At 45.6% G+C, this 26,668-nt stretch overlaps 1 protein-coding gene across 16 annotated transcripts in view; it reads left to right on the plus strand.

Moving 5' to 3' along the window:
- Positions 1–26,668, plus strand: part of ANKHD1 (ankyrin repeat and KH domain containing 1) — a 119,365-nt gene that overhangs the window by 81,945 nt on the left and 10,752 nt on the right. For all 16 annotated transcript variants that reach the window (XM_069869584.1, XM_069869590.1, XM_069869582.1 and 13 more), the window contains 16 exons: positions 4,027–4,172; positions 4,315–4,426; positions 5,743–5,888; positions 7,318–7,460; positions 8,863–9,076; positions 10,283–10,458; positions 11,097–11,259; positions 12,292–12,387; positions 12,934–13,050; positions 14,149–14,323; positions 14,662–15,118; positions 15,559–15,636; positions 18,353–18,499; positions 19,942–20,052; positions 21,528–21,677; positions 21,976–23,582. In XM_069869584.1, the coding sequence (XP_069725685.1) occupies positions 4,027–4,172; positions 4,315–4,426; positions 5,743–5,888; positions 7,318–7,460; positions 8,863–9,076; positions 10,283–10,458; positions 11,097–11,259; positions 12,292–12,387; positions 12,934–13,050; positions 14,149–14,323; positions 14,662–15,118; positions 15,559–15,636; positions 18,353–18,499; positions 19,942–20,052; positions 21,528–21,677; positions 21,976–23,582 (4,038 nt within the window). The remainder of the gene's footprint in view (positions 1–4,026; positions 4,173–4,314; positions 4,427–5,742; positions 5,889–7,317; positions 7,461–8,862; positions 9,077–10,282; positions 10,459–11,096; positions 11,260–12,291; positions 12,388–12,933; positions 13,051–14,148; positions 14,324–14,661; positions 15,119–15,558; positions 15,637–18,352; positions 18,500–19,941; positions 20,053–21,527; positions 21,678–21,975; positions 23,583–26,668) is intronic.

Below are 26,668 nucleotides of genomic sequence, written 5' to 3' on the forward strand. Positions count from 1 at the left end.
GTTTTGGAGCTTTTCATTCCTCAGTACACGTTTGGTTTCTTGAAGCATCTTGTCCTGCATAGGTGGAGTTCCAGTTCAGTTCCTGTTGTATGTTTACCATGCAAGGTTTCTTGGCCAACAGTATCTGAGCTGAGGCTTTCTTGCTGGTTTGGGGTATCAAGATGAGGAACTTCCTTTTCTTTGTTGCTCAGTTTTGTCTCTAGTTGAAATATTGTTATTCCTGTTTGTTCTTGACTGGTACTTTCTATCAGGAGGTGGCATCTCTGTGAGCTTCTAACAGAATCCTGTCCTGCTCCCATTCAGACACTGGAATTCCAGGCTTGTTTTGGGAAACTTTATTAACTGTTACTTGGTTGTGAAATTCTGATTGTGGTCAGAATAGAGATCTGTACCATTTTAAGGTAATGATTTGGAAGATGACATCTGAGTTCCTTTTGTTAGGATTGCCATTTGGAGTAGAACTGGCATCTAGGATAATCTGGAACGAGAAATGATGACTCCTAAAATGAGACCAAGTCACGAGTGTGTGCAAGCCTATGGGCAGTGATGAGGTACTGAGAGGCTGCATGGACATGCAGAACAACTGCTCAGCCATGAACAAGGATTGCTTTCTTTGCCCTGACAATCCCAGTTCCTTTGAGGAAAGGGGAGCTGAAACCCGAGTCCTGTATCCGTGAAGGTCCGTGCTCACAGCGTGACAGTGCTCAGGTAGATGAGGTTCTGCTGATACCTCCAGAGCTGCACTTGGGTGAAGAACCAGGTTCTTGCTTCCCTTGGCTTTACTTGTGTTTTCCTGTGATATTTTTCATAACTTTGGAAACAGCCGTCCATGTCTTTGCAGACCTGTCTGTGGAGTTCTTAACCCTTCCTTAAAGGTGAAGAGCCTGGATTTTGTGAGGTGGACAATAATTTTTTAATACAAGTCTTTTGAATGTTGAAGTCCTCTGGAAGCATCCAAACCAGATATTTTATAAAGAAGGTGAACATTGATTTCTATTTGGGTTGGTTTATAATCACTTCTTGGCTATCAGTGTGTTTATCAGTTCCCTTCCCAGTGAGAAGTCAAAACGCCTGTTCAATAGGAAGCAATTTGCATGTTGGGAAGTTCTCCCCTTGTCTCCTCAGAAGGTGAAAGCCGCACATTCCTCTGATCTGTTAGAGCCCTGTGGCATAGAGCTGCTGAAGGTGCTTATCCCCCACGGTTGGGTTTCCAGCTCTCCTTGCCCTTCAGAGTCACAAGCAGTGCCAGTGCTGCAGTAGCTCCTGCGTTAATGCCAACTGTGGAGATGAAAATGTCAAATGGAGATGGTGGTGGTGCTCCTCAGGGAGACTGCTGTGTGCTTCTGGCACTGTAGGCACGACCTGCTAAAGACACAGTCATCTGCAAGGATTTTTGACTTCCTGGGGCTGGTGTCAGACATCCCAAGGGCATGACAGGGCTCCTCCTGGCAGTGGGAGGCAGAAGCAGCAGAGAGGCTCTCCTGTGTGCCATCAGGAGGATGGCCTCATGTCCCTGAGTCATTTTTCCAGCAGCAGTAGCTGTCCCACTGAAGCTGTCCCGTGACTGAAGTTGGTAATACAGAAACGGACTGAGGGAAATACAAGTTAACTCTGATTCCATACAAATGCATGCAAAGAGATGTTGGAGCCATTGTTGCAAAGTCGTCTTTGAATTATGAATCTGGATGTTGTTGTGTAACTAAGGCTGAACTACATCACCCTCATGGAACTGGAGGTAAAAGTTCTCTGACTTGTTTTGCTCCCCAGGAATTGTGTGGATGCTCCATTGGGCCACTTGCCAGCCATACAAAGACGGTTGAATATCACCCTTTAAAACATCCTACTGTAGCCTTAGTAGGAGGAGCTGGTTCATTGGTGGGCATTGTAAGACCATTTGGGGGTGCCAGTACCAGGGTTTATCTGCATTCCCTCTGCCTATGGTCTCTGTCCTGTTTGACACCATTGTTACTGAGTGCATGAAATACTTAGCACACACACGCTGATGTCTCAAGCACATGATGAAAACCCAAAGTGTGCAGGAAATACTTGGACATCTTCAGTCATAGTTCTGAAATGCAGAGAATTTGTGGAACCTGAAGCAGCAGCACTGACTACAACCCTTAAACCAGCTCACGTTGCATCCCCCTGCGCATTCCAACTCTGCGTGCATAGCAGACACTGTTTGTAGGCGTATCTGTAGGGGCAAGGCCTGAAAGCATAGAGCCGGTGTCTTTCTTGAGGAAGGACATGTAAGTCCTTAACAGGGTGATATGGTGTCTCGTGTTTTGGAAGGAATAACCTTTGGCAATCCAGTTCGTACCTTGCCCTTCAGTGCGCTGAGCAAGAAAACCCACGTATCACATCAACTGGTGCTCCTCTGCTGCCAACAGCAGTACCCTGTAGTGAGCAGGTGAAGTGTGAGAGCTGTCGGATCTGGCACTTTGGAAGGGTGGAATGTGAAGCAGAAGTCACCTCGGAATTTAGATGCAGTGCTTTGTTGCTTCAATACAATAGCCAAATGTTAATGCTGGCTTTTGCCTGTGCACCAAGGAGAATGCTTTGCTGAAAAATTACTATTGGAAACTGTCACCTCCCCAGATCCCAGTGACAAACCCCGCTGTGTCTCCAGAACCCAGCCGAAGCACCCCATCTCAGCTTGCTCCGGTCTATGTTCCCTTTGTTGTATGTGTGCAGCCCCGCAGGCTGAATTAATGCTGTTAGTAGCCATGCTGAGTGTTAGTCTAAGGCTTTTCCATCTGCACCATTTCACTGTGAGCAATTTAGTGATGGAACCAGGAAAGTTGAGCTGGGAAAGGCTTGCAAAACTTTCTCTTTAAGCCCTAGGCAGGTTTGAGTTCCTTCTTCCACCTCCCCTTGTTGTTGGAAATGCTTGGACAAAAGCAAAACGCTGCTTCTCATTTCTTCCCTGCAGTTCTTAGTTGGTTGGCTACCTACTCCAGAGATACTACAGAGTAGTGTGTGCTTTGCGATAATTAAAGCTAACTAGATATTCATTAAATAAGGCTGCACAGTGTAGAAATCTGGCAATCCAGCAGTGGAAACCCTTGGCAAATCCAGCTGTACTAACAGCATGGCTTAAATCAGTGCGCTTAGAGCTAGTGCATGGGGTTCAGACCTTCCCACCAAGCGCTCCCAGCTGAAGTGGATTCACCTGGGCTCCCCTGGGACTCCCATGCAGTTACAAAGGCAGACAGAGGGCTTGGCCCATGATATGTGTGTGCAAGGTATTTCTCTGCTTGTTGGGGTAAAGCTTCATTTTAAATTCATTGAATAAAATCAGAGTCTCGATTCTAATTTTTTTAAAATTATTATTTTTTTTTTTAAAAAGAAAGATAAAGTTGTGTTCCTTGTGTCCCTGACCCAAGCCACATCTTCAGGAGGAAATCTCTTACAGGCTGTAGATCAGTCAGAACAAATTTGATTGAGCACAAAGAGTTTTCAGCTTTCCTGTTGTTGTTGCCAGCCTCCTCCTGGCTGGTTCTCTTCCACCCTGCCTGGGTTGTTTTAAGTCTGACACAGTTGATGGCATAAGCCACTCAGTCTCCTTGCTCTGGTAGCCTTCCCTGGAGACAAGGTGTGCGCTAACCTCTACATCCAAACCTTTGGGTTTCCAGAATGAGACTGGATTTCTGAACACTAAGGTTGTGTTTTAACGGTAAATACTTTGCCTGCTGAGACTGAGCAGCAGAGTCAGCTCCAGCAGGAAGTGGGACAGTTAGAAAAGGGTAATTATTAAATCTTGTAATTCACACTTGCAATGCATACACACTAATTCATAACGTTATTTTCCAACTTAACACATGTTGGAGCTGATGCTTGCACTGTTTAACTGCCAGAAAGCTGCTCTGTGCCAGACACACATTCACTTGTTTTTGGGAATACATAATTAGTCTCTCTCATTACTGGTTTGATGGAAGACCAGTGCAGTTTGATGGGAATAAACCCTTCTCATGTATGTGTGTGGCGTCCTTCAGAGTGGATTAATGACAGAGTGTTCCTTTCCAGCTGTGAACAGCAGAGTGCCCAGCGGCTCCTCCAGCTCCTCACACACTACAGAGTCCCCAACGCCAGAGCCCTGTCCCCAGGCACCCAGCAATGTGCCCGCGCAGTCCGTGCTCCCCATGTACCCTTCGGTTGACATCGATGCGCACGTGAGTCATTGCAACTGGGTTTGCTTTCTGATTCGTTCTGAAAGGGCAAACTTTAATATAGTTCCGTCTTAAAAACTGTAAAGTTCTCTTAAAGTATGTTTAATTTCTGGGTCTCTATTTCTTTTTCTTCCCAACCATGAAGACTGAAAGTAACCACGACACTGCGCTAACCCTGGCATGTGCTGGAGGTCACGAAGAGCTGGTGTCTGTGCTGATAGCCCGCGGTGCCAACATCGAACACAGAGACAAGAAGGGTAAGCAAAAACAGTAAAACTGTTTGACTGTGAGCTATAACATGAATCTGTGAATTTTACACTGGGAGTTGGGATTCTTGGCTTCAGAAAATGGCCAAAGCTGGCAGAAATGTGGAATTGTGTTCTTGCACTTCCTGGCCACAGAAAGCTGCCGACATCGCATGCCTTTCTAGCTGTGTTTTCAAAAGGAAGTGCATGTGAGTGGTGTTCTAGGTAGATCGGTGAAGTGTCAAGCACTTCTGTCCTAATGTTTCAGCCTCTACAAAAGCGCTGAGCTTACCAGCTGGAGCGGCTGATGGGGATCAGTGCCGAACTTGGACTGACAGCTCGCAGGGGTCACCGTCGGGTTGGTTATCATAGTTTCCCATAACAAAGGGAATCTTGTAGAGGGAAAATCAGAAGGGCTGAAGACCAGTTAAAACTTAGATTGGCCTATTCTGTGAAAGATGGAAAAAAATCCTTCTACAAATATATCAGTAACAAAAGAAGGACCAAGGAAAATCTCCATCCTTTACTGGATGCAGGTGGGACATTAGTGACAAAGGACAAGGCTGTAGTGCTTAATGCCTTTTTTGTCTTTAATAGTAAGGTGAGATGTTCCCTGGATACTCAACCTCATAAGCCAGTAGAGAGGGAGGAAGAGCACAACAAAGCTCTCTTGATCCAAGAGGAAATGGTTAGAGACCTGCTAGGCAAATTAGATATTCATAAATATATGGAGCTAGATGGGATTCCAGCCTAATGATTCTATGAACAGAGTTTAGCAGAATCTCCAGTCTTTTAGAGCTGAGAGGACAAACCCACCCTGCCTCTCTCCTTGATACTTACATTGATCGCTGTGCAACACGCACAACGTAGAATCATAAGGTTGGAAAAGACCTTTGAGATCATTAATTCCAACCGTATCTGTCCACTACTAAATCATCCCCAAGCATCTCATCTACCCACCTTTTAAACACCCCCAGGTACGGGCAGCCTGTTCCAGTGAATGGATCTGTTCACTTGCTGGGGCTTTAGCCAGTAGGAATTTAGTGGAAAACTGTGACTTCTCTAGAGAGATGAGTTGGTCGGAAGTCAACCCAAACTGATCAGTGCAAACACTGCTGTAATTTTTGAAGGGCATTTTCTTATATTTGCCTGGACTCAGAGCCTGGATGCATCAGGGTCAGGAGGGGGCTGGGAGAGGCTTGGAGATGGTGGCCTGTACCAGGAAGTCTCTAGTCTGATCAATGGAATTCACTGTGGATTAACCCTTTTGTGCATTTCTGCTCTTTAATGCTTCCAAGATTCTCAAGGTTGCTATCTTCTGTTACTAGGTTTTACGCCTTTGATTCTGGCTGCAACTGCGGGACATGTTGGTGTGGTGGAAATTCTTCTGGACAAAGGTGGAGATATAGAGGCGCAGTCGGAGCGCACCAAGGATACTCCGCTGTCGCTGGCCTGCTCTGGTGGGCGCCAGGAGGTACGGACATTTGGTCCTCAGTGGGTTTGAGTTGGGGTTTGTAGATTGTTTTGGTTTTTTTGAACAGTTGCGGGTTTCTTTCTGTTGACACTGTAGTAAATGATCCTTTTTTGGGAAGGTTTTTAGCCTGTACAGGTGTAGCTGATCTAAGTCTGTCTCTCCTTCTGAGAGGGAAGGGAGTTTATTCTTTTCTCCCTTGGCTATCCCTGTTTTCTTAGCTAATGGTGATTAAACCTTGTGATCACTCCACTGTCCATATGTCCATGCAAGATAAGTGCTTTTGTGGGAGGGAGAGATGTTTAATGTATATCTTTACTCACTGAACCCTTCTCTTACGCATCCTTCCTGCTCTCACAACCAAGGCACGCAGGACAGGCACATGAGGACAGAACTGAAAGCTTGTGTTGGCAGTGGTGCTGTTGCAGGGTTGGGAAGCCCAGATGAGTGCAGGGTACATTATGTTATGGCTTCTAAGGGTGTTTCCATTTTCTCTCAGCTTCTTTTTTTCCCCTCAAAGTAAGATTTTTTTAAATCCTTCCTACTTTAGCTCTGGGCACAGCAGCCAAGGAGTGACATGGGGCTGGCAGAGAGCTCTGTGGTAAGATTTTGAACTCGCAAGGGTTAAAACAGTTGGCCAACACTGGAAAGTTTCCACTTTGACTTTTGAACTGCAGGTTCTTTAAAGTTCTACTCGCAATTAAAAGGAGCAGAGATCAGTTTTGCCTGTGACAGCATTACTTATGAAATTGCTGAAGTCTTTCATTTTTCCTCTTTGTTTTCTCCCTCATGTCAGAATCTCCCTGATGTTTCTGGATTGGCAGCTTGTGGAGCAGACTTTTTTCTGGCTTATTTGAAAATCACCTTAGGCTGTGTTGGGAGTGAAATGAGGCTCCTGAAAGTGCAGTACATCTCTGGAAAGATTTTCATTTCCACCCTCCCCTTTTCTTTCTCTTATGCAGTTACCGATAGAGAAACCCTTCCTTGTGCTTTTGCCATTAGCATCAGCTGGTCAGGTTTTTGCCGTGTGTTTTGGTGAGACCACAGAACATGGGCAAACCTGGTCTGGCTGCATTTGAATTAAAGTTGTGGGAGTTTCCGACACACGTGTTCAAATGGTATGAGACATTATGGGAGTGGGATAGATGCCTTGTTTGTAAACTGAAGATTCAAGGGAAGGGCTTCACTTTAAAGCCATGCAGATTCACTGATGCATTCATGGGTTGCTAAGTTTGTGCAGCACACATATAAAAGTAAAGCAAATGCAGAGAGAAGCTTTCCTGTGAAACCTTATCCTTATCCTATGAAACAAGAGAAACTGATCATGTACTGGAGGGTTTGTACATGTGGTCACATCCATTCATTTTCTGGATAACAGAGAAGGTCAGGACCTGTCTTTTAACACACACAAACATGCCCACTGTCTTTTCAGGTGGTTGATTTGCTGTTGGCCCGGGGAGCAAATAAGGAACACAGGAATGTGTCTGACTATACGCCGTTAAGCCTTGCTGCATCTGGTGGTTATGTTAATATCATCAAGATTCTCCTTAATGCTGGGGCAGAAATTAACTCCAGGTAAGGTTCTGTGCACACCAGATGAGCTGCAGGGCAGCACAGATGCTCCGCTCTCAGCTGCGCACTCAGGCACGGGTTGGAATTTCTAGTGCTTTCAGACCTCCTTGCAGCCTTTCTACGCTGTTGTTACTCTATGTGTTCGTGTTATCTTGGTGCTTTCAAATTGTCTGTAGCTACCACAGACTTAATCTCCCTGATACCTAAATTTTAAGGGATTATTATAGAATCATAGAGTCATTATGTTGGAAAAGACCTTAGAGATCATCAGCTCCAACCATACCTGTCTACTACTAAATGATATCCCTAAGTACCTCATCTACCCACTTTTATTAAACACTTACAGGGATGGTGACTCAACAACCTCCCTGGGCAGCCTGTTCCAGTGCTTGATAACCCTTTTGGTGAAGAAATTTTTCCTAATGTCCAATCTAAACTTCCCCTGGTGCAGCTCAGCGCCATTCCCTCTTGTCCTATCACCTATCACTTGGGAGAAGAGACCAACACCCACCTCACCACAACCTCCTTTCAGACAGTTGTAGGCAGTGATGATGTCTCCCCTCAGCCTCCTCCAAGCGAAACAGCCCCAGTTCCCTCAGTTGCTTCTCATAAGACTTGTTTTCCAGCCCCTTCACCAGCTTTGTTGCTCTTCTCTGGATATGCTCCAGGACCTCAATGTCTTTCTTGTAGTGAAGGGCCCAAAACTAAATACGGTATTCAAGGTGTGGCCTCACCAGTGCAGAGTACAGAGGGAGAATCACTTCCCTGGTCCTGTTGGCCGCATTGTTTCTGATACAAGCCAAGGTACTGTTGGTTGTCTTGGCCACCTGAGCACACTGCTGACTCAAGTTTAGATTGCAAACCTATTTCTTCTTTCCCTTTTCCACCATCATGGGATTTAGAAGTCAAACTGTTTTGGTAAACTGGGGTAAAGGAGCCAGCCAGAGCACTCACAGCAGCTCCTGTGCTTGTTTGAAGGGATATTTTTTAGTGAGAAGAAGTAGTTCACACAGCTGTGTCTCTTAAGCCTCCTTTGTGTTCATTTGAGGAACACCTAGGTGTATTCTCTCAGTAGAGAAAGCTAAAGCTGCAGCTGTGCTGGAAGCATGTGTCTGCTGAATGAATCGAATGCAGCCTTGATTTTTAGTATCTGTAGATAAGGTTTTTGTGTGCCTCAGCCAGCCAGCTGTATTAAGAGCTGACATGTATTTCACTTGTTTATAAATTGCATTTGTCTATTGCCTGTAGTTACCTGTGGTTTCTCCTCAATTATAAAATGCTGGTATTGTAGATCAGTGCCTATGTTTGTGTATGTTCTATGGTTCTTTCTGGCCTATGACAACACAGTTCATTGCTCTGAGATCGTCGACCATTCCCTGGGCACTGCAGTTTCTCTCTCCCCCAGGACCGGCAGTAAGCTTGGTATCTCTCCACTGATGCTGGCTGCGATGAATGGCCATGTGCCTGCTGTGAAACTGTTGCTTGATATGGGCTCTGACATTAACGCCCAGATTGAGACCAACCGGAACACGGCCCTCACCCTGGCCTGCTTCCAGGGCCGAGCGGAGGTGGTCAGCCTGCTTTTGGACAGGAAAGCAAACGTTGAGCACAGGGCAAAGGTATGTCTGGAAATCGCCTTTCATTGTGATTTATTTCTAACAGGGGATTGCTCTGAGCCATCAGGTTCCTTCATGTTTTCCTGTTGCTTTGAGCCTCTCTGGGCTCAGAGGACTGATTAAATGTTCAGAAATGTTTGGTTTTAAAAAAAACTATTGATCACGAGTCAATGATCGTGAATTTTTTGCATTAGGGAAAAGCTGACTGGTCCTTCTGATCTCATAATGAAACTGAGTGACTTGTTCTGTAGTGCCAAGAAACTCTTCAGGCTTCAGCCTGACGTGATGTTCATTAACAGAACAGAGATGTGCATATTTTTTATGAGTGATGCGTGGGCAGGAAGAGAATGGTGGTGTTTGTAGTGATTCTCATGTACAGCAGATTGCTTGTCTACAACAGATGTAGTGCAATCAAACTTTGTAAAGCTTTTACGTTGCTGTAGAACTGGTGGCTTCAGTGCTGTGACTTTCTGTGCCTCTGAAATGCTCCACAGGTCCCATCCTTTGGTACTCTGGGACAGCTTTGTGTCTCCTGCCATAAAGCAAGCTTAAAGCTTGTGTAGACAGCCAGACTGATTTCCCCAGCACAAAGGAATTTTTGGTAACTCCTAAGGCTGCTGAAATAATTGCTGTGTCTGTCTACCCCGCCTGCTTCTGGAATGCCTGTGGCTGGAGAAAAGGGGATATGGATAAAAGCCAGCTCTCCAATGGTCAGTTGGGCATGTTAGCAGCTGGTGTAAGTCTATTTAACAGTCTAGCCTGGCAAATAAGTTGGGCCCAGATCAGTCCCAGTGCTAAGGGAGGCTAGAGAAAAGCTCTAAAGTCCGTTTCTGGACGTTTTCCTTGAGACACTTGTGTCTTCATTCAGATCCAACCTCTGCTTTAGAGATCCTGGTCTAAGCCTTGGTTTTGCTGTTGAGACAGGTATCTGGTGGTACTTAGTCAACAATTTGCCTGGGTTTGTATAGTTCAAAGCCCCAGAATATTTGGTTTTTGGGTTTTTGTTTGGGTTTTGTTGTTTGTTTTGGGTTTTGTTGTGGTTTTTTGGTTTGTTTTTTTTTTGAGAAAGAGGCTGCTTGAAGTTAGGCTCCTAAATGATATGAAAGCAGCTAAGGAAAAAACATGCTTTCCTCATGTAGAGATCATTTATGTTTTATCCAAAGTCTACTGTACCGATTTCACACAGTGTGACTGGCTCTCTTTGCACAGACTGGTCTCACTCCTCTGATGGAAGCGGCTTCAGGAGGATACGCAGAGGTTGGAAGGGTTCTCCTTGATAAAGGAGCAGATGTTAATGCTCCACCTGTGCCTTCCTCAAGAGATACAGCTTTAACAATTGCAGCAGATAAGGGTCACTACAAGTTCTGTGAACTCCTGATTAATCGGTAAATGATTTCTTCTCTTTAGTAGCACTTTTGTTCTGTAGCTGTGTTCCTCTGGCAGGTGTGCCCTTGTTTGCATTGCCTCGTACATCTGAGAGCAAAGTGAATGGAAGCTTTGGAAGTAGAATGTTGTGTCTGTTCCCTGCTATCAAAGGTTATCCTGGAAGCGTCCTGCAATTCCAGCATTAATTAAGCCAAATGGCAGCTGGGACAGGAGGCCAGCAATGTCCGACTTGGCGGCTCTGCTGGCTGTGTATTAACCCAGCAGTTCAGACAGGAGTATTTCCCTGCTGTCATCTGGGGGGCAAAGCCTGGAAGTAGCACTTGAGCTCTTCCAGAGCAGCTAAAAATCTCCAGGGGCTGCTTTGTCCTGTGGGTGGTCACATCAGTGGTTGACCACAGGTCACACCTGTGGTTGTGGTGCAGTAGGGGCTACACCAGGTGAGTGTTTGTTTCTATAAGGGAGGTTTGTATAATCCCTGTGTTTAGTTGCAAAGCAGCTGATTTCAGGGGTCGAATTTCTTTCTCTTGCCACTAGATTTCAGTAATTAAAGTCATATATCCAATTGTACTCTGGTCTTTTGTGATTTTACTTCCTGACTTCCACCTTGTTTCACTTGATTTCGGTTACGCTTTTTTAGAGGAGCGCACATCGATGTTCGTAACAAGAAAGGCAACACACCTCTGTGGCTGGCAGCCAACGGTGGCCATTACGATGTGGTTCAGTTGCTCGTGCAGGCTGGAGCGGATGTGGATGCTGCAGATAATAGGAAAATTACACCTCTTATGTCAGCATTTCGCAAGGTAAGAGAATCAGATATAATGCAGCAAAATCACGATTTTGGTAAAATGCCCGCCTTAAAGTAATCATCATCTACGTACTTCAGACAGGTCTGCTTTTTGAGAGGTGAAAACCTTTGCTCCATAAAGCGTGTTAGCTTTACTATTTCCAGTTATACTGTCCAACAACATTCAGCTTGAGGTTTTACTATCTTGAGACTACCATTGTCTCCTCTAAACTTCTGCAGATGATGCTGCGTGTTTCTGCCCTGCTTTTGAGATGAACACAATACCAGTCTGTAATAAGCTGTCCCTGTTCCTGTCTGCTCCTGTTCCATTCCTGGTCCGTTGTTGAATGGGACACTGTAGTAGGCCCTTTTATCACCACCTTTTCTCCTTGACAGGAAGAACATTGCTTCATCTGTCATGTTGTTGGATGCAAGGCACAGGGACGCAGTAGAGGAGGTTGTTAGCTGAGGCTGCTTTGCTCGTAACAAAATACCAAACAAGGGTACAGCTTTCTGTGATAAACAGCAATACTGAGCATGTCCCTGCTGCCCCTCCGCTGCTCTCAGATGTCTTCAGAGGCAGCAATTAGATGCCTGTGTGGTTGCACAGTGTGCGCCATCCATCAGCGGATCCAGCAGCAGAGGACTGTGTGTGCCGGGATAATCTGGTGGCTCGGTTCTCTACCAGACATACCCTGGGACAGAACAGTCTTGGCTGCACTGTGCAGGTGGCAGGAGCGAGGGGTGGGGTCAAAAGAAGGTGAGTTTGGCTGTTAATAAAAACAGAAAGAGCTGCCTCTGCCCTTCAGCCTGATTTGCTCCCTGTATTTTAAAATAAAAAATTACTTGTGGGAGAGTTTGTCTTTGCCAGCTTGATGTGGGACAGCAGACATGCTGGCAGCACTGAGCAAAAGGGAGCTACCTGTATTCTCAAACAGCAGCCTACCAGAATGTTTTTTTGCATTGATTAAGATATACTGCTCTTGAACTTTGTTGATGTATGTTGGCAATTTTATACAAGAGATGAGAATTTCGTTTGCTGTTCTAGGGCCACGTGAAAGTAGTTCAGTTCCTGGTGAAAGAAGTTAACCAGTTTCCTTCGGACATTGAGTGCATGCGCTACATAGCGACAATAACGGACAAGGTGAGTTCAACTTTGGAAAAAGACTGTCCCTTATTTCCAGTGAAAATGTACTGTATTCGAAAAGTGAAAGTACATGTTACCTCTTGTATGTTTGATTTGGAGGTTTGTGTTTATCTCCTTTTTAACATAACACAAAAAAAAATAAAAAGGATTTAGAGTCATACTCTGTTGAAATGGTGTATGGAAAGCTGGGGAGGGGCTCTTGGTCAGAGACAGGACAAGAGGAAATGGTTTTGAGCTGAAAGAGGGGAGAGGAGAGGAGATCTTAGGAAGAAATGTTTTCCTGTGAGGGTGGGGAGGCCCTGGCCCAGGTTGCCCAGAGCAGGGGTGGCTGCCCCATCCTCGGAGGTGTTGAAGGCCAGATTGGATGGGGCTTGGAGCAACCTGATCCAGTGGGAGGTGTCCGTGCCCGTGGCAGGGGGTAGAACTGGATGGGCTTTGAGTTCCCTTCCAACACAAACCATTCCATGATTCTGTGTTTGTAAAACAATCCTCACTCCTCAGTTTTAGTTCATTATGGAGTAGTTAGACAAGTTTGCATTCCAGGACCTGTTGAAGAAGTGTCACCAGTGTGTGGAGACGATTGTGAAAGCTAAAGACCAGCAGGCTGCAGAAGCAAATAAGAATGCTACGATATTGCTGAAGGAGCTAGATCTTGAAAAAGTGAGTAGAAGATGGCTGCTGTGAAGCATAATGGTTTGAGCTACTTACTAATTTACAGGCTGTATTTCCCATTGGTGCTTATTGGGGCCATAGTTCTTCATGCTGTTGACTGTATGTGCTTTCTTTCCTATAACACACAAAAGCGAAGTGTATACCAAGGGTGGCAAATTGGAATAGGCTTCTGCTTGAGCCACTCTGTTTCATTTTTAGGAAAGCTTGAACTTGGCCATAGTTACATTAGGCAGCTGCTCTGTGTTGCTCCAGCGCAGGTGGCGTGTGAACAAGGGAGCTCTTCAGTCGTGGTGCTGTTTTACGTGGTACCTTATAGGTTGTGTACAATGTAGTACGTTAGCATTTTATGGACTTGTACTCCACATTATGAAGGAGAGCCTGATGAGCTGTTTGGAGTTGAGCAGATTGTTGGGAAAAGCAGCATTTCCCCTCACTGGGAATCATGTGAAGTGTCCTGGAGCAATGCAGGCATTTTTCAGCGCTTTTTAATGGGCTCTGTAATGGAGCTCTTAGAATTGTTAACAAATCATTCATCCTATATTTCATTAATGGCAGAAGTTTTGGAGAAGTTCCACACTCGTTTATTACATTTTGCAGGTTATTGATTTGTTAAGCACCTACTAGTTGCTGTGCAAGTCTGCAGTGTGGCATAGTTGGTTTGAATGATTCCATACATAAAAAAATGTGGTTAAAATGGCGGCAATTTTTTTTGTAACGTATTCTGGGAGATCTTTTTGAGTCAAAGGTGTAAACACTGCTGCAAAAATATTAACGGTGTTCTTAATATTGTTTGAGAAAACTGAGATGAGAGATTTGCTGGTTTTCCAGTAAAATGGTATTTTTATAATACCTCTGTTCTGGTTGTTATTTTATTGTCAGGAGGTTTTGTGTCCAACCACTCCTACTGTCCTGTCAGGTCTGCCTAGTTTCTGTATAGTGATTCAGTTTGTGACAAAGTCCTTCTAGTTCATTTTGCTCTCTTCTCCTTGCCCCTTCCTCCCAGATTTCTAGGGAAGATCTGAAGTAGAAGTATAATTTAGTCTGTGTGAAAATGTCTAAATGTGGGTCCTTTTTAATTCTGTGCAGTCAAGGGAGGAGAGCAGAAAACAGGCCCTGGCAGCGAAACGGGAGAAAAGGAAGGAAAAGAGAAAGAAGAAGAAAGAGGAACAGAAAAGAAAACAAGAGGAGGATGAAGAAAGCAAACCGAAAGAAACTCTGGAGCTGCAAGAAGATGACGATGAAGAAGAAAACGATGATGAAGGTAAAGAATGAGTGTTTCTGAGAACAACGTAGTGATGGGGGTGCCATTTTTAACCCTCTCATTAAGGGAAGCTGTTTGAAAGCCGACATCTCTGGTATCATGACATGGTTGCATGGCTTCTGCCCTTGTTCTTCCTGCCACAGATCCTGGCAATACTCCTTTGGTCACAATTCCCCCTTTCTCTGTTCCTCCTCTGCTGTGCTGCTGGGCAGTCTTACAGCTGACTGGTGCAGGTAGCCTGACAGTTCAGCAAGGGGCGCAGCTGCGGTGTCTTTAGTTGGAGTTCCCGTTTCTGTCCAGCATAGATTTAGATTGTATATCGACTGTTTTTCTTTCAGTGGAGCAAGAAGTCCCTATAGAGCCTCCTAGCGCAACTACTACAACTACAATTGGGATTTCTGCGACTTCAACTACTTTCACAAACGCCTTTGGGAAGAAGAGAGCCAACGTGGTGACCACCCCCAGCACAAACCGCAAAAACAAGAAAAATAAAACAAAAGAGACTCCTCAGAACATGCAGATAATTCTGCCAGATCAGCATATATCTCTAGCACAGCAAAAAGCAGATAAAAATAAAATAAATGGAGAGCCGAGAGGTGGCGGTGGTGCAAGTGGGAATAGTGATTCGGATAACCTGGATAGCACAGACTGCAATAGCGAAAGTAGCAGCGGAGGCAAAAGCCAGGAGTTGAACTTTACCATGGATACAAATTCCTCGGATCGGCGCTATGCCTCCTTGCTTATCCCCTCTCAGGAAGAAAAAACGAGCAACTCTGCTTCAAAAACCCCAACAAGGTGAGGCAGCCACATGGCTTTCCTGTCGTTTAACAGGATTTCACCTATGCCCATATAAATGTAGCTTAGGCTTTCCGCCAGCTGGTGCATTCCCAAAGGCCAGAGGGACTGAGTACACTTTATTTGAGCACCTATTAAATAATGCTGACCAGTTTGTTGAATGCACCCTCTTGAACATGGCAAGGATAAGGTATCATGGCATTACTGGTGGGTTTTTAATACTCCTTTAGCAACACTGCTTTTTCTGTGGGCTAATTGAGCATCAGTGTTGCATTGTCAGCTTTATTAGAGTAGATTTGAAAGTGAATATGCTGGGTATTGATAAAGGAAGTGCCAGCTTTACATATAATCTATTTACAGAATTGCTTTAATTTGTTATCTTTTGATCATTTCATGATTTCATCATTAACTCCTTTGAATTGTGATCTCTCTGTTTTAAGGAGGGAAGAAGTTGATGACTCCGAGCATTTTGCCTGCCAGGTGGATGGCCAATTTGATTTAACCTTGTCGAGCCAGAGGTGAGAGTCGAAATGGCTCAGTGTATGTACAGCAGCCATAGGAATGGTTTGGAAGATCATTTGACTGACAGGGAATGAGCTAATAACTTCTATAACACCAATTTCTGACTAGGTCATTGCTCTGAATCAAAAAGCTCAGATCCCATCTGAATTTATAGTCTTGACTTATTTTTACATTTGAGTAGTTGGTATCTGGACCTCTATTGGTTTTGTGTCTTCTCTTTCCCTGAACTAAAGGAGGGCAAGGAGTGTGGAGTTGACCCACAGGACACCCATCTGACAGAGTCCAGCTTCAGTGAGGACACAGACATTATAGGATCAGTAAAGCAGTAAAGGGCAGCAAGTGAGCGGGGTGTTGCCAGACTGACAGAAGCACTTGTCTGGGAGCAGGGAGAGTCGACATCTTTTTTCCTTTCTTTTTTACCCCAGATTAAAGTTAGATGCTGAATGAGCAGCTGTGTCAGCCCTTTTCACTGGCTGTCTGTGTGTTTTGGAGTAAGTTCAAGAGTGTTAGAAACTGGATTTTTCTTTGTGTTCTGCTTTATGTTTCTGCCTTGCACCTTGCATCCAAGGTCTCTTACAAAAGCCTGGGAATCCTGTGTCACTCACCACACCAGAACTCACCAAACGCATACTTGTAATTCCTTACTGGAAGAGGTGCTTCTGTGTTGGATAAAGTACCCCTAAGGAGAAAGGCTGTGCATAAATAGCGGAACAGCGCTGGTGTGCATCGCTAACTGCTGCAAATGTGCTCCAGCTCTCACACTGGCGAGACTTAGTCTGAAAATAGTTTCTAAACTTATTTTTCCTGAGTTCCTCTTCTTTTCGGTCACAGATGCACCCATGACAAGGTATTGTAATTGAAACCTAAACACAGACTTCATAACAATGCTTTTCTGAAAACGTACTTGGGTGTTTGCAAACAGAGCAGAATAAAGCTTTTAAAGTCTGCTCTGGGATCAGTGTTCCCTAAAGGACTTCGTTTAGTTCTTTCATATGCATTTTCTTGTTCTCTTTGCCTCAGTCTTGCAGTTACCTGAGGATATAGTTCTCCACAGAATTTTCCAATGCCTTTGGCAGGTGTGTTACCAGAGAGCTCAAAAGAGAAAAAATGCTGCTCTGTTGTCTAAACATGGCTTTTCGTATGGAGAGGGCTAATGCAGTTGGATCTCTGAAGTTTGTGTGTGCGTGATATAAACAGTTTGCCTGCATGAGGACACAATGAACATAAAAAGAATAGGGAATAACATGAATTAATGAAAACCTGCACATAGTGAAGAGGATGGTTGATGTCGAGAAGCACAGCTGGAGCACAAGGGCCTGGGTACATATCCCAGCTCTGCTCTAGATGTGCTGGGCTGAATCCCATAAAGCTGGATTTAAAATGACTTCACAGAATCACAGAATGTCCTAAGTTGGAAGAGACCCACAAGGATCATCAAATCCAACTCCTGTCCCTGCACAGGACACCCCAACGTTCACACCATATGTCTGAGAGTGCTGGCGAAATGCTTCTGGAATATCAGCAGGCTTGGTGCTGTGACTGCTTTACTGGGGGAATTCCAGTGCTCCACCACACTCTGGGGGAAGAAGCTTCTCCTAATGTCCAACCTAACCCTCCCCCTGGCATCTTCCTGCCATTCCTCAGGTCCTGTCATTGGTCACTGGAGAGAAGAGCTCAGCCCCTGCTCTTCCTTCTGCTCTTGTGAGGAAGCTGTAACCACGATGAGGTCTCTCAGTATTCTCTTCTCTAGGCTAAACAGAGCAAGTGAGTTCAGCTGCTCCTCACATGGCTTTCCCCTCTAAACACTTCACCAACTCTATGCTCTCTTCCGGATAATCTCCAGTAGCTTTAGATCCAAAGGGATCCTGTGGCCCCAGAACTGCACCCAGCACTCAAGGTGGGGCTGCCCCAGTGTGGAATGGAGTAGAACAATCGCCTCCCTCACCTGGCTGGCAATGCCATGCTGGATGCACGCTAGGACACGGTTGCCCTCTTGGCTGCCAGGGCACAGTGTTGCCTCATGTGACTTGCAAAGGCTGCTGCTGATTTTCAGTGTTTCAGATGAACTTTGAGCTCCCAGTGCTTTGTTTCGCCCCCTAGATCAGTTAATGCAACAAAGGATTGCCTTTTCTCCCTCTCACCCATACTGCGTGCTGTTGGTATCGCTACAGCTCTGGTAGTAAAGATTTGGGTTCTTGCTGTTACTGATTTCACAGAGGCTCAAATATATGAGTATACTGAAATATCTGTGCCTATTGCCTGTTCACAGAATGGGGGTGAGGGACAGAGGCACTTTGCAGGGAATCTGTGACAATAAGAGCTGAAAAACAGGTGTTTTCCAATGCTTTGTAAGAAAGATACTTTATTACTAAAGTACTTATTCCTAAAAAGCTATTCAGAAAGGAGAAGAGAATGGAGAGATATAATTAGGATGTGCCTACGTGGATGTGTGCAGCCTGTTATAAGATGTTTTAATCTCATGCTCTCGCTGCTGCTGGTATCGCTGCTGTTTCACACTCCCCTTTTTGGAGGAAGGGTATCAGCTGTGGGCTAAAAGGTAAAAAAACTGCACATGAAGTCACCTAGAAGTTGTTTCAGGTAGAAAATAAGAATGAAAACAGCTCGTGCTTGGTAGTTTTATGCTGCAGAAATGTGTACTGTAATGCTGCCATCTCATTCTGTAGTTTGTAATCAGCACGTTTTTGTTCCCAGACTTGACGGTGAAGGGCATTCAAATTCTTTATCAACTGCTTACAAGCCCGTTTCCCTGCCTCTGACCTCTCCAAACGTGAAGCTGAATCTGACCAGTCCAAAAAGAGGACAGAAGAGAGAAGAAGGCTGGAAAGAAGTAGTTAGAAGGTAAAGACTTTAATTCTGTGCTAAAAACTATCTGTGAGCTTCTCAGCATGTAAATTATTCTCAAAAACAGAACGACCAGCAAGCATATTATTGAAAAATTAATTTATGAAAAACTGTACTCCCTTTTAGTCTCGCAGTGCTGTGAAAACAAATTGCAATGCTAATTTCTAGTAACTTCTCACTGACTTCACCTCAGTGTGACGTGAACACTTTATTTGGCACAAGGTTTTCTTTACTCGTGGCTTCAGAAGAGCAAGGGATGTGGGGACAGGATAACAGGGAGGGAGCAGCTGGAAGGGAAAAGCCCCCCCTGGCTGAGGATTGCTTGGACCTCAACTCAAGGGAGGGTGAAGAGGTGAAGGCGCTCTTCAAGGCTCAGATTTGTTGTGCTTTGGGCGGTGACCTGGATTGCTGATTCTGTGGAAGATTGTCACCTCCAAGTAAGTGCCAGAGGTGCAATTAGATGGAGAGATTTTCTGTAGAGCAGACTTCCTTTTGAAAATGTGCTGGGGTTTATTCTAAGGCCATCAGCGCCCTCGTATCTCTTCTGTATCCTTTCTGATGTCTGCTGCCTGCAACTAGAAGTGATCATCTTGCTTTCCTTTTATTTTTCCCTTTATCAAAAAGGAATCCAGCATAAACATACAAGTGTCAGGTGCTTTGGGTGCACTTAAGATGCTTTTGTATTCTGTAATGGAGGTGACCAAATATGCGCGTTGTAGAGAATTTGGGGCTATGTCATTGTGCAGATCATTTAATGCATTCAGATTAAGGTTAATGCGTTAAGATTAGTGGAAGCTACAGACTGTTCTTAACAAAGGTTTAAAATGCAGTTTAACCTGTAAATGCAAGCCTTTGAACCCTTAGAGAGTTGGTTTGGTCTCTGCCCTTTGTTGTGTTCATAAATTGGCGTTCTTCACCGTGATATGGCCTTGCTAAACACATGGTTGCAGACTTGCACCCCTGTGTGAGTTAACACAGGCCTGAAACCATCGAACGGACAGCTGCCTCTTCCAGAACTGCACAGACCCTGCTGTTGGCCTTGGAGCTGCTGTCTCCTCCTGGGTCTTTTGATGAACCTTAGAGTTTCAACCCAGTCTCTTGATTCAGTATTGTCTGCTCTTCTGCTGGAGATGGTAGGGTTCTACAGGTGGCATCCAAAATCCAACCTCCTCATCCCTGAGGACTTAAGCCTTGTGTCCATAGAGTGTTCTGCACCAGTGTTTGCTGTGTCCTGACCAATCAAAGCGTCTGTCCTGCAAAAGAGCTTTTTGGTGACTTCAGGTGCATGCATGAAGTGCCCAGGAGCTGCATGCCTTCCCTTTCCTTGAGTCTCTTCTGGTCTTAACAAGGATTCTTCTCCTGCCCCTCTCCCTACGGGCAACCCGTCTCGCTAGAACGGCTGTCAATGACAATGAAAACCTCTTTTCTGCCCTTGGCAGGCAAGTGGGCAGAGTTTTGAAAGACCCTGCTCCTAGCAACAGCCTGCAGCCAACGGCCATTGAGCAATTCCAGCTGCAGAGAGGAGGACGCTGCTGCTCCGGAGCAAAAAGGTACTGTTCTGGAGTCTTCTCAAGGTAAAATCCATTGAACTTGGCAGGGAGGGAGGGAGGGAAACAGCAGTGGGTGGTGGGTAGGAGGGACCTGGCCCTAGAGTGAGCTGTCCGGGAGGAGGTATATCTCCGTGGGCAGTGGTGGGCGTAGAAGCAGGTGAAAGTACAGCTAGGAGCCTGAAGAGTAACGTGTGTGTATCTGGAAATTCAGTGAGAACGGGAGCTGTGATTTGAGGAAGGACGGACTGGGATGTCTGGAGAGGGAAAGAAAGCTCAAAGCATGGAACAGCCTTGAGAGGAGAGCTGGGTGCATGCTCCAAGGTTTCTGGGAATGGCAGGAGGGCTGTAGCTTGCTCTCCTGACAGGAGAGGGGAAGAAAAAACACCTTGCCTAGATGAGGTGATGCTTTAGAACATTTCCACTTATGTGTTTAAAATGGATTTCTTTTAAATACTGTTAAGTGAGAAACAATTTCCTGAGGATCGTTACTGAACAGTTTCTAAGACTGAAGTAGCTGAATGAAGCTGGCGGCCTTTTCTGGGGATAGTGGGGATCTGTACAGTGATCGCAGTGGTCTGTGAAACCTCTTCGAATCCCTTCTAAGTGTTCAGCGTTGAACTATTGCACACCACCAGCAAGCTTGAAAGCAGTGTGTGGGCTTGAGAGGTCCAGCCTTAGAGCCTGGGGACAGTGGTGGCCCATAGAGACCTTGGTTGGGATGTGGATACACGCACATCTCATGTTCAAAGCCTTCCCAGTATGGTGTGCCTGCCCCGACCTACTGATACCATGTAAATTAGGAAAACCCTGAACTGACTGATTCCCCTGAACAGACTGTTGCAGCCCAACAGGGAGCCTGCCTCTATAGCTCTGTTCTGCCTTCACAGTGGCTTCCAGTAACTCCTTAAATCACAGACCTGTACAGCTGAACCATCTGCCATCCACCTTGTGCAGTGTCACCAATGAATTTTCAGATCTTGAGGTCTGAGAGAAGTGGATACTAAAAGGATTTTGCAGAGATGGTCACTGGGAGAACACTGGAAAACCACCTTCCCCTTGCTATGAACCGTTACTATAAACAATCAAAACAGCCAAACCATGGGCTTTTATACTTGAAGCAGCACTATTTAAATAAATTTAGATTTATAAGCTAAGGATTTGTCTCATTTTGAAGGTACACAAGATAAGATAAAATCCCAAAGCATTTCTGAAGCAGTGTAAGACATAGATGTTTGAAATACAGTGGTGGAATAAATGCTGCTGGAGAATCCTCATTAGGTACTGACGTTGATGAACAATTTGAGTAGGGAAATTTTAGAGAGGCTCCAAAACCGGGAAAAAAAATATCAGCAGAAAACCACTCGCTGCCCTGAAACAAGAATTACCATTTCAGGCACTGGTCAGACAGGGCGGGGTTGTCAATATGCCTCTGAAGTCAGAATACATCTCACAGATTTGTGATCTTTGTGATACAGGTCAAAGAAATTATCTGTCCCAGCTTCTGTCGTGTCTAGAATAATGGGAAGAGGTGGGTGCAACATCACAGCAATTCAAGATGTCACTGGTGCCCACATTGATGTCGATAAGCAAAAAGATAAGAATGGAGAGAGAATGATTACTATAAGGTACAGTATCTAGAAATTAAAGTCTTGAGTTAGTCTACATTTACTAACAAGCTTGCTTGCTTTTTAAGATGGGACATATTTAACTGCTTGGTACTAGAACAGAACGTATGTGACTGCTGCCGAGATGTGCTGCAGGATTGCTGCTGTAAGGATAGTCCTTAAGATATGCAAAGGTCAAGAAAGAACTTATTGGTGTAAACATGCAGTAGACTCACAGATGAGTATAAAACTGAGGCTATGTAGAATGGCGCAAAGTGGGGTTCCTTTTGCGGATGATAAATGTTTGTATTTAATCTAGGGGTGGTACAGAGTCAACGCGATACGCAGTGCAGCTCATCAATGCCCTTATTCAAGATCCTGCCAAGGAACTGGAAGACTTGATTCCTAAAACTCATATAAGAACACCTGCTTCAAGTACCAAATCAATCCATGCAAACTTATCATCTGGAGTCAGCACTGTGACTGCTTCCAACAAGAACTCCTTTCCTCTTGGAGCGCCGCCACTGGTCACCTCGCAGTCATCAACACTATCGACTTTCCAGCCTACGAACAAATTAAACAAGAACGTCCCAGCAAATGTGCGCTCATCTTTTCCAGTGTCTCTTCCTTTAGCTTATTCTCACCCTCATTTTGCCTTGCTGGCTGCCCAAACTATGCAACAGATCCGGCACCCGCGCTTACCTATGGCCCAGTTTGGAGGAACTTTTTCACCTTCACCGAACACTTGGGGACCATTCCCGGTGAGACCAGTTAACCCTGGCAGCACAAACAGCTCTCCAAAGCATAATAGTTCAAGTCGTGTAGGTAGTCAGAATGGAAATATTTTACAGACAGAGGCTCCTGGATTAGCTACTTCCAGTTGTCCCATTACTGCCTCTTCCGTAGCTGCTTCCACCCAGCCTCTGTGTGTAACCAGCAGTCGGACTCCCTCATCGGTCAGAAAGCAGCTCTTTGCCTGTGTTCCCAAGACAAGTGCTGCAGTAACAGCCATCTCGACTGTGACGAGCACCTCTAGCACCCTGCCTTCCGCTTCCTCTGCCCTGCCAAACAACGGGCAAGTGCCCGCAGCGTTTCTGCCATCCAGTGCTCCACAGACACAGCATTCTGCACTTAAAGCAGACTCTTTCTCAGCTGTTTCAGCACCCAAAGAGAAGGTGTCAACCCCAGACCAGCCTGCTGTAAACACCTGTGCACCATCTTCAGTCACAAGTAGTTGCAGTGTGTCAGCTAGCAGCAGCTCGGGAGTTACTGAAACTCGCCCGTCAAGCAGCCCTGCACCGCTAAATAATTCCCAAGATGAAATACTGCCAACCAGCATGTCCGAGATTAATCCTTCTATGTCGATGCCTTTTTCATCCAGCTCAGAAACTGCTTCATTAAGCATAGCATCACCCAGGTCGGTTGTTGCAGATAATCAGGATAACAGTAACTTACCTCAAGTAGCTGTACCAGCACCTCGAGTTACTCACAGGATGCAGGCCAGAGGTTCTTTCTATTCAGTGGTACCAAATGCAAACCTCCATCAAGATCCTCAGTCTATTTTTGTTACGAATCAAGTTCCTTTAACACCTTCTCAAGGTCCACCTGCTGCAGTGCAGCTTTCGTCAGCCATGAACAGTTCTCAGATGCACATTAACCCAGCAAACAAGTCATTGCCTCCTACCTTTGGGCCAGCAACGCTCTTCAATCACTTCAGTAGTCTTTTTGATAGTAACCAGGTGCCAGCAACCCAAGGATGGGGAGACTGTCCTCTCTCCACCCGAGCAGCAGCTGACCCATCTTTCACTGTTCAGTCTACCTTTCTGAATAACTCTGTGCTAGGACACATGGAAAACATGCATCCTGACAGCTCCAAGGCTCCTGGTTTCAGGCCACCTTCCCAGCGGGTTTCAACTAGTCCTGTAGGTAAGTCATTAGGGTCATGCGCTGGACAGAATTCTTTCTCCAGCCATTGATTGTTTCAAACTGATTGAGAAGTAATTTATAAGTGACAGAGAATACTAATGCCATGAGGATGGCCTGTTTTTTCCAAGTGCTCTTTAAAATGCTGATTGTTTTTTTTTCCTCTCCTCTTCAGCTTTTCTAGGATGTCAGGTGTTGGGAAAACTGCAGGCATTGCATTGCTTATCCTCTGTAAGGTTCAGGAATGTTTCCACCTCTGGAATCCAGAGCAGCATTGGTTTTAGTTTTTGAGTTGTACAACCCAGGGGCGGGTGGTACCAGACCTGAAACAGCAGTGCCAGGACTCTCGCACGTTCCAGTTGCAGGAGTGACTGCTTGCTGTTGTTCAGAATTTATGTGAGGCTCTGGCTTAGCTCATTGAGGGTGAACTCTCTGTACTTCCTGGCTGTTGTTATGGCTGTAGGATTTTACTAAGCTTATGTTGTGCCTTGAGAAGTTGGTGTGCCACGGCATGGGGTGTCCTTTTAGGAATCTGCTGTCCTACTGCCGAGTGCAGCAGTTCAAGCTTATCCACGCTGATTTGAAATCGGTTGGGAATGCTTACAGTGAGCTACATGCCCTTGCTGTGCTCTGCCTAAAGGATTACTGTCATCTCGGTGTCCAAACTGTGTTGCAGGCAACTGGCTGCACCCATTTGGCTGGAAGGGACCCTCCAGAGATCCACTCTGTGTCACCCTGTTCTCCCTTTCATTCTTGCCATCATGGCTTTATGGTGCCTTGAAGCTCTGTAGCTCAAGCACCTTGCTTTGAAGTTGTCTTCATCTTCATGGTATGTTAGATATTTGGGCTAACACTTCAGGGCTCAAATGCTGGCCATAGGCAAGTCAAGTAGCTTGACTTCCAGACTAAAGGAGACAGGGGCTTTTGGAAGGTGTGGTGGTGAGGAAAAGAGGTTGTCAGCATTCCAGTTCCTCTTGGTTAATTTACAAATGTGCAGGGCTTCTGAAAATCAGAACAATTCTCTCTCATTGACTTTAACCACAAAATTGGATGATTGCTATGACTGTAGCCAGCAGGGTGAGGGAGTGGATTCTGCTCCTCTGCTCCACTCAGGTGATGCCCCACGTCAAACCCCGTGTCCAGTTCTGGAGCCCTCAGCGCAGGAAGGATGTGAAACTGTTGGAGCGAGTCCAGAGGAGGCCACGGAGATGATCCAAGGGCTGGAGCACCTCCTGTACAAGGACAGGCTGAATTTGGATTGTTCAGCCAGGAGAAGGAAAGGCTGCGGGGAGACCTTAGAGCAGCTTCCAGTACTGAAAGGGGCCCCAGGAAAGCTAGGCAGAGGCTCTTGTTCAGGGAGTGCAGGGAGAGGATATGAGGGGATGGTTTTCAGCTGCAAGAGGGGAGATTGAGATGAGATCTTAGGATGAAATGTTTTACTGTGAGGATGGGTGGCCCTGGCCCAGGTTGCCCAGAGAAGTGGTGGCTGCCCCCATCCCTGCTTCAAGGTGTTCAAGCCCAGGTTGGATGAGGCTTTATCAATGTGATCCAGTGGGAGGTGTCCCTGCCTATGGCAGGGAGTTGGAACTGGATGGGCTTTGATGTCCCTTCCAGCCCAACTCATTCTATGATTCTATGTAGTTTTCTTAATAATGTGAGAGAATATCTAGAGCTCTTGCACCACATCCAGTCCCAGCAGGACCTGATGTAATTGAGGCTGTGGAAGATAAAGTAACTGGAGGTTTTTCATCAGATACACTTCTAAAAAAAGCCTTGCCAGACCCTCCTGAGCAAGCTGAAGAGCACTGTGTTGGCTCGGCTCTTTCGCTGCAGTGCTCTGTGCTGGGAGGTGGCTGTTTTTGGAGTCACCCTTGAGGAAGGGCACTGCTGGCCATTGGGATCTGCCCATTTTTCAGCAGATCGCATCCTGCGTATACAAAGCTAGCTGGATGGGGCTTCCTATAGCAGAAAAAACATTGCTGTTCTCTTATGCTGAGGTCATCTGTTTGTCATTAGGAAACATTTTTTTGGTCCTTTACATACCCTGAAATGACTAAGTGTTTAAAAGGTGGTTTGAACCTGTTTCTTCCCTGAGCTAGGAAGGTGAGGTAGATACCCGAGGAGAACTCATGCAGTTGCTTTTCAGGAGATAAGTGTGAAGTTCAAGTGAAGCACAAAAATATTTGGACAGAACACATTTTTTCTGGGCTGCCGTTCAGTTAAGATACTGAAAAGCGAACTGAAACTGCAAATACGCAGATGTGCTGCTACAATTATGCCTGGCAGGAGGTTACCCAGGTCCTGAGTTAGTCCATTTAATGCCATTCTACTCAATACTGCTTTTGATCACCTTTGTTTCTGAATCCGAACTGTTACACTGGAGGGGACTGGGGAGGGGCTGCGGAGAAGGGGATGTTCTGAAGGTGTGACAGTGAGGAAAGGGGTGGGGACGGTAGGCTAGCACCTCTTGGATGTCTTCCTTTGGAGTATGAGTGTGATCCTGTACTCTGTCCACCCATCTCATTTACTGTCTTTCCCAAGGAAACAGAGACTTTGTATCATTTGATTGTGCACTAAACAGGCTTTTTCTTAACCAGCTGTGGCCTCAGGGTGCAGTGTGGGCAGTCTGCTTTTCCTGTTCCTGGATAAGTGCAGCTACAGCTCGAGTTTTCTCTGGTTCACCGGTTCCTGTGAGGCACAGACACACGTGTGGATCTCCTCATCGGCTGTGGATCTGCTCTGGAAACAGCCTTTTGTCTCACTTGCATCTTTAGATCTCATCTGAGAGGTTGCAGATTGAGGGCACACTTAGCCTGAATGTGTGGGGAGGCTGTGGAGAAGACCTCAAGTCAGTCTGTTACTTTTTCCGTGTGCATTTTAAGAAAGGAGTTCAAGACTTTGCTCAGGCAGCATTACAACCTGTCACAAACTTTGGGTGCTGGTCTCTTCTCCCAAGTGATAAGGGGATAGGACAAGAGGGAGTGGTCTCAAGCTGCACCAGGGCAGGTTCAGATTGGACATCAGGAAAAATTTTTTCACCAAAAGGATTCTTAGGCCCTGGCAGAGGCTGCCCAGGGAAGTGGGAGAGT

The sequence above is a fragment of the Phaenicophaeus curvirostris genome, chromosome 15, assembly GCF_032191515.1.
Source record: "Phaenicophaeus curvirostris isolate KB17595 chromosome 15, BPBGC_Pcur_1.0, whole genome shotgun sequence".
In the NCBI taxonomy this organism is placed as follows: domain Eukaryota; kingdom Metazoa; phylum Chordata; class Aves; order Cuculiformes; family Cuculidae; genus Phaenicophaeus; species Phaenicophaeus curvirostris.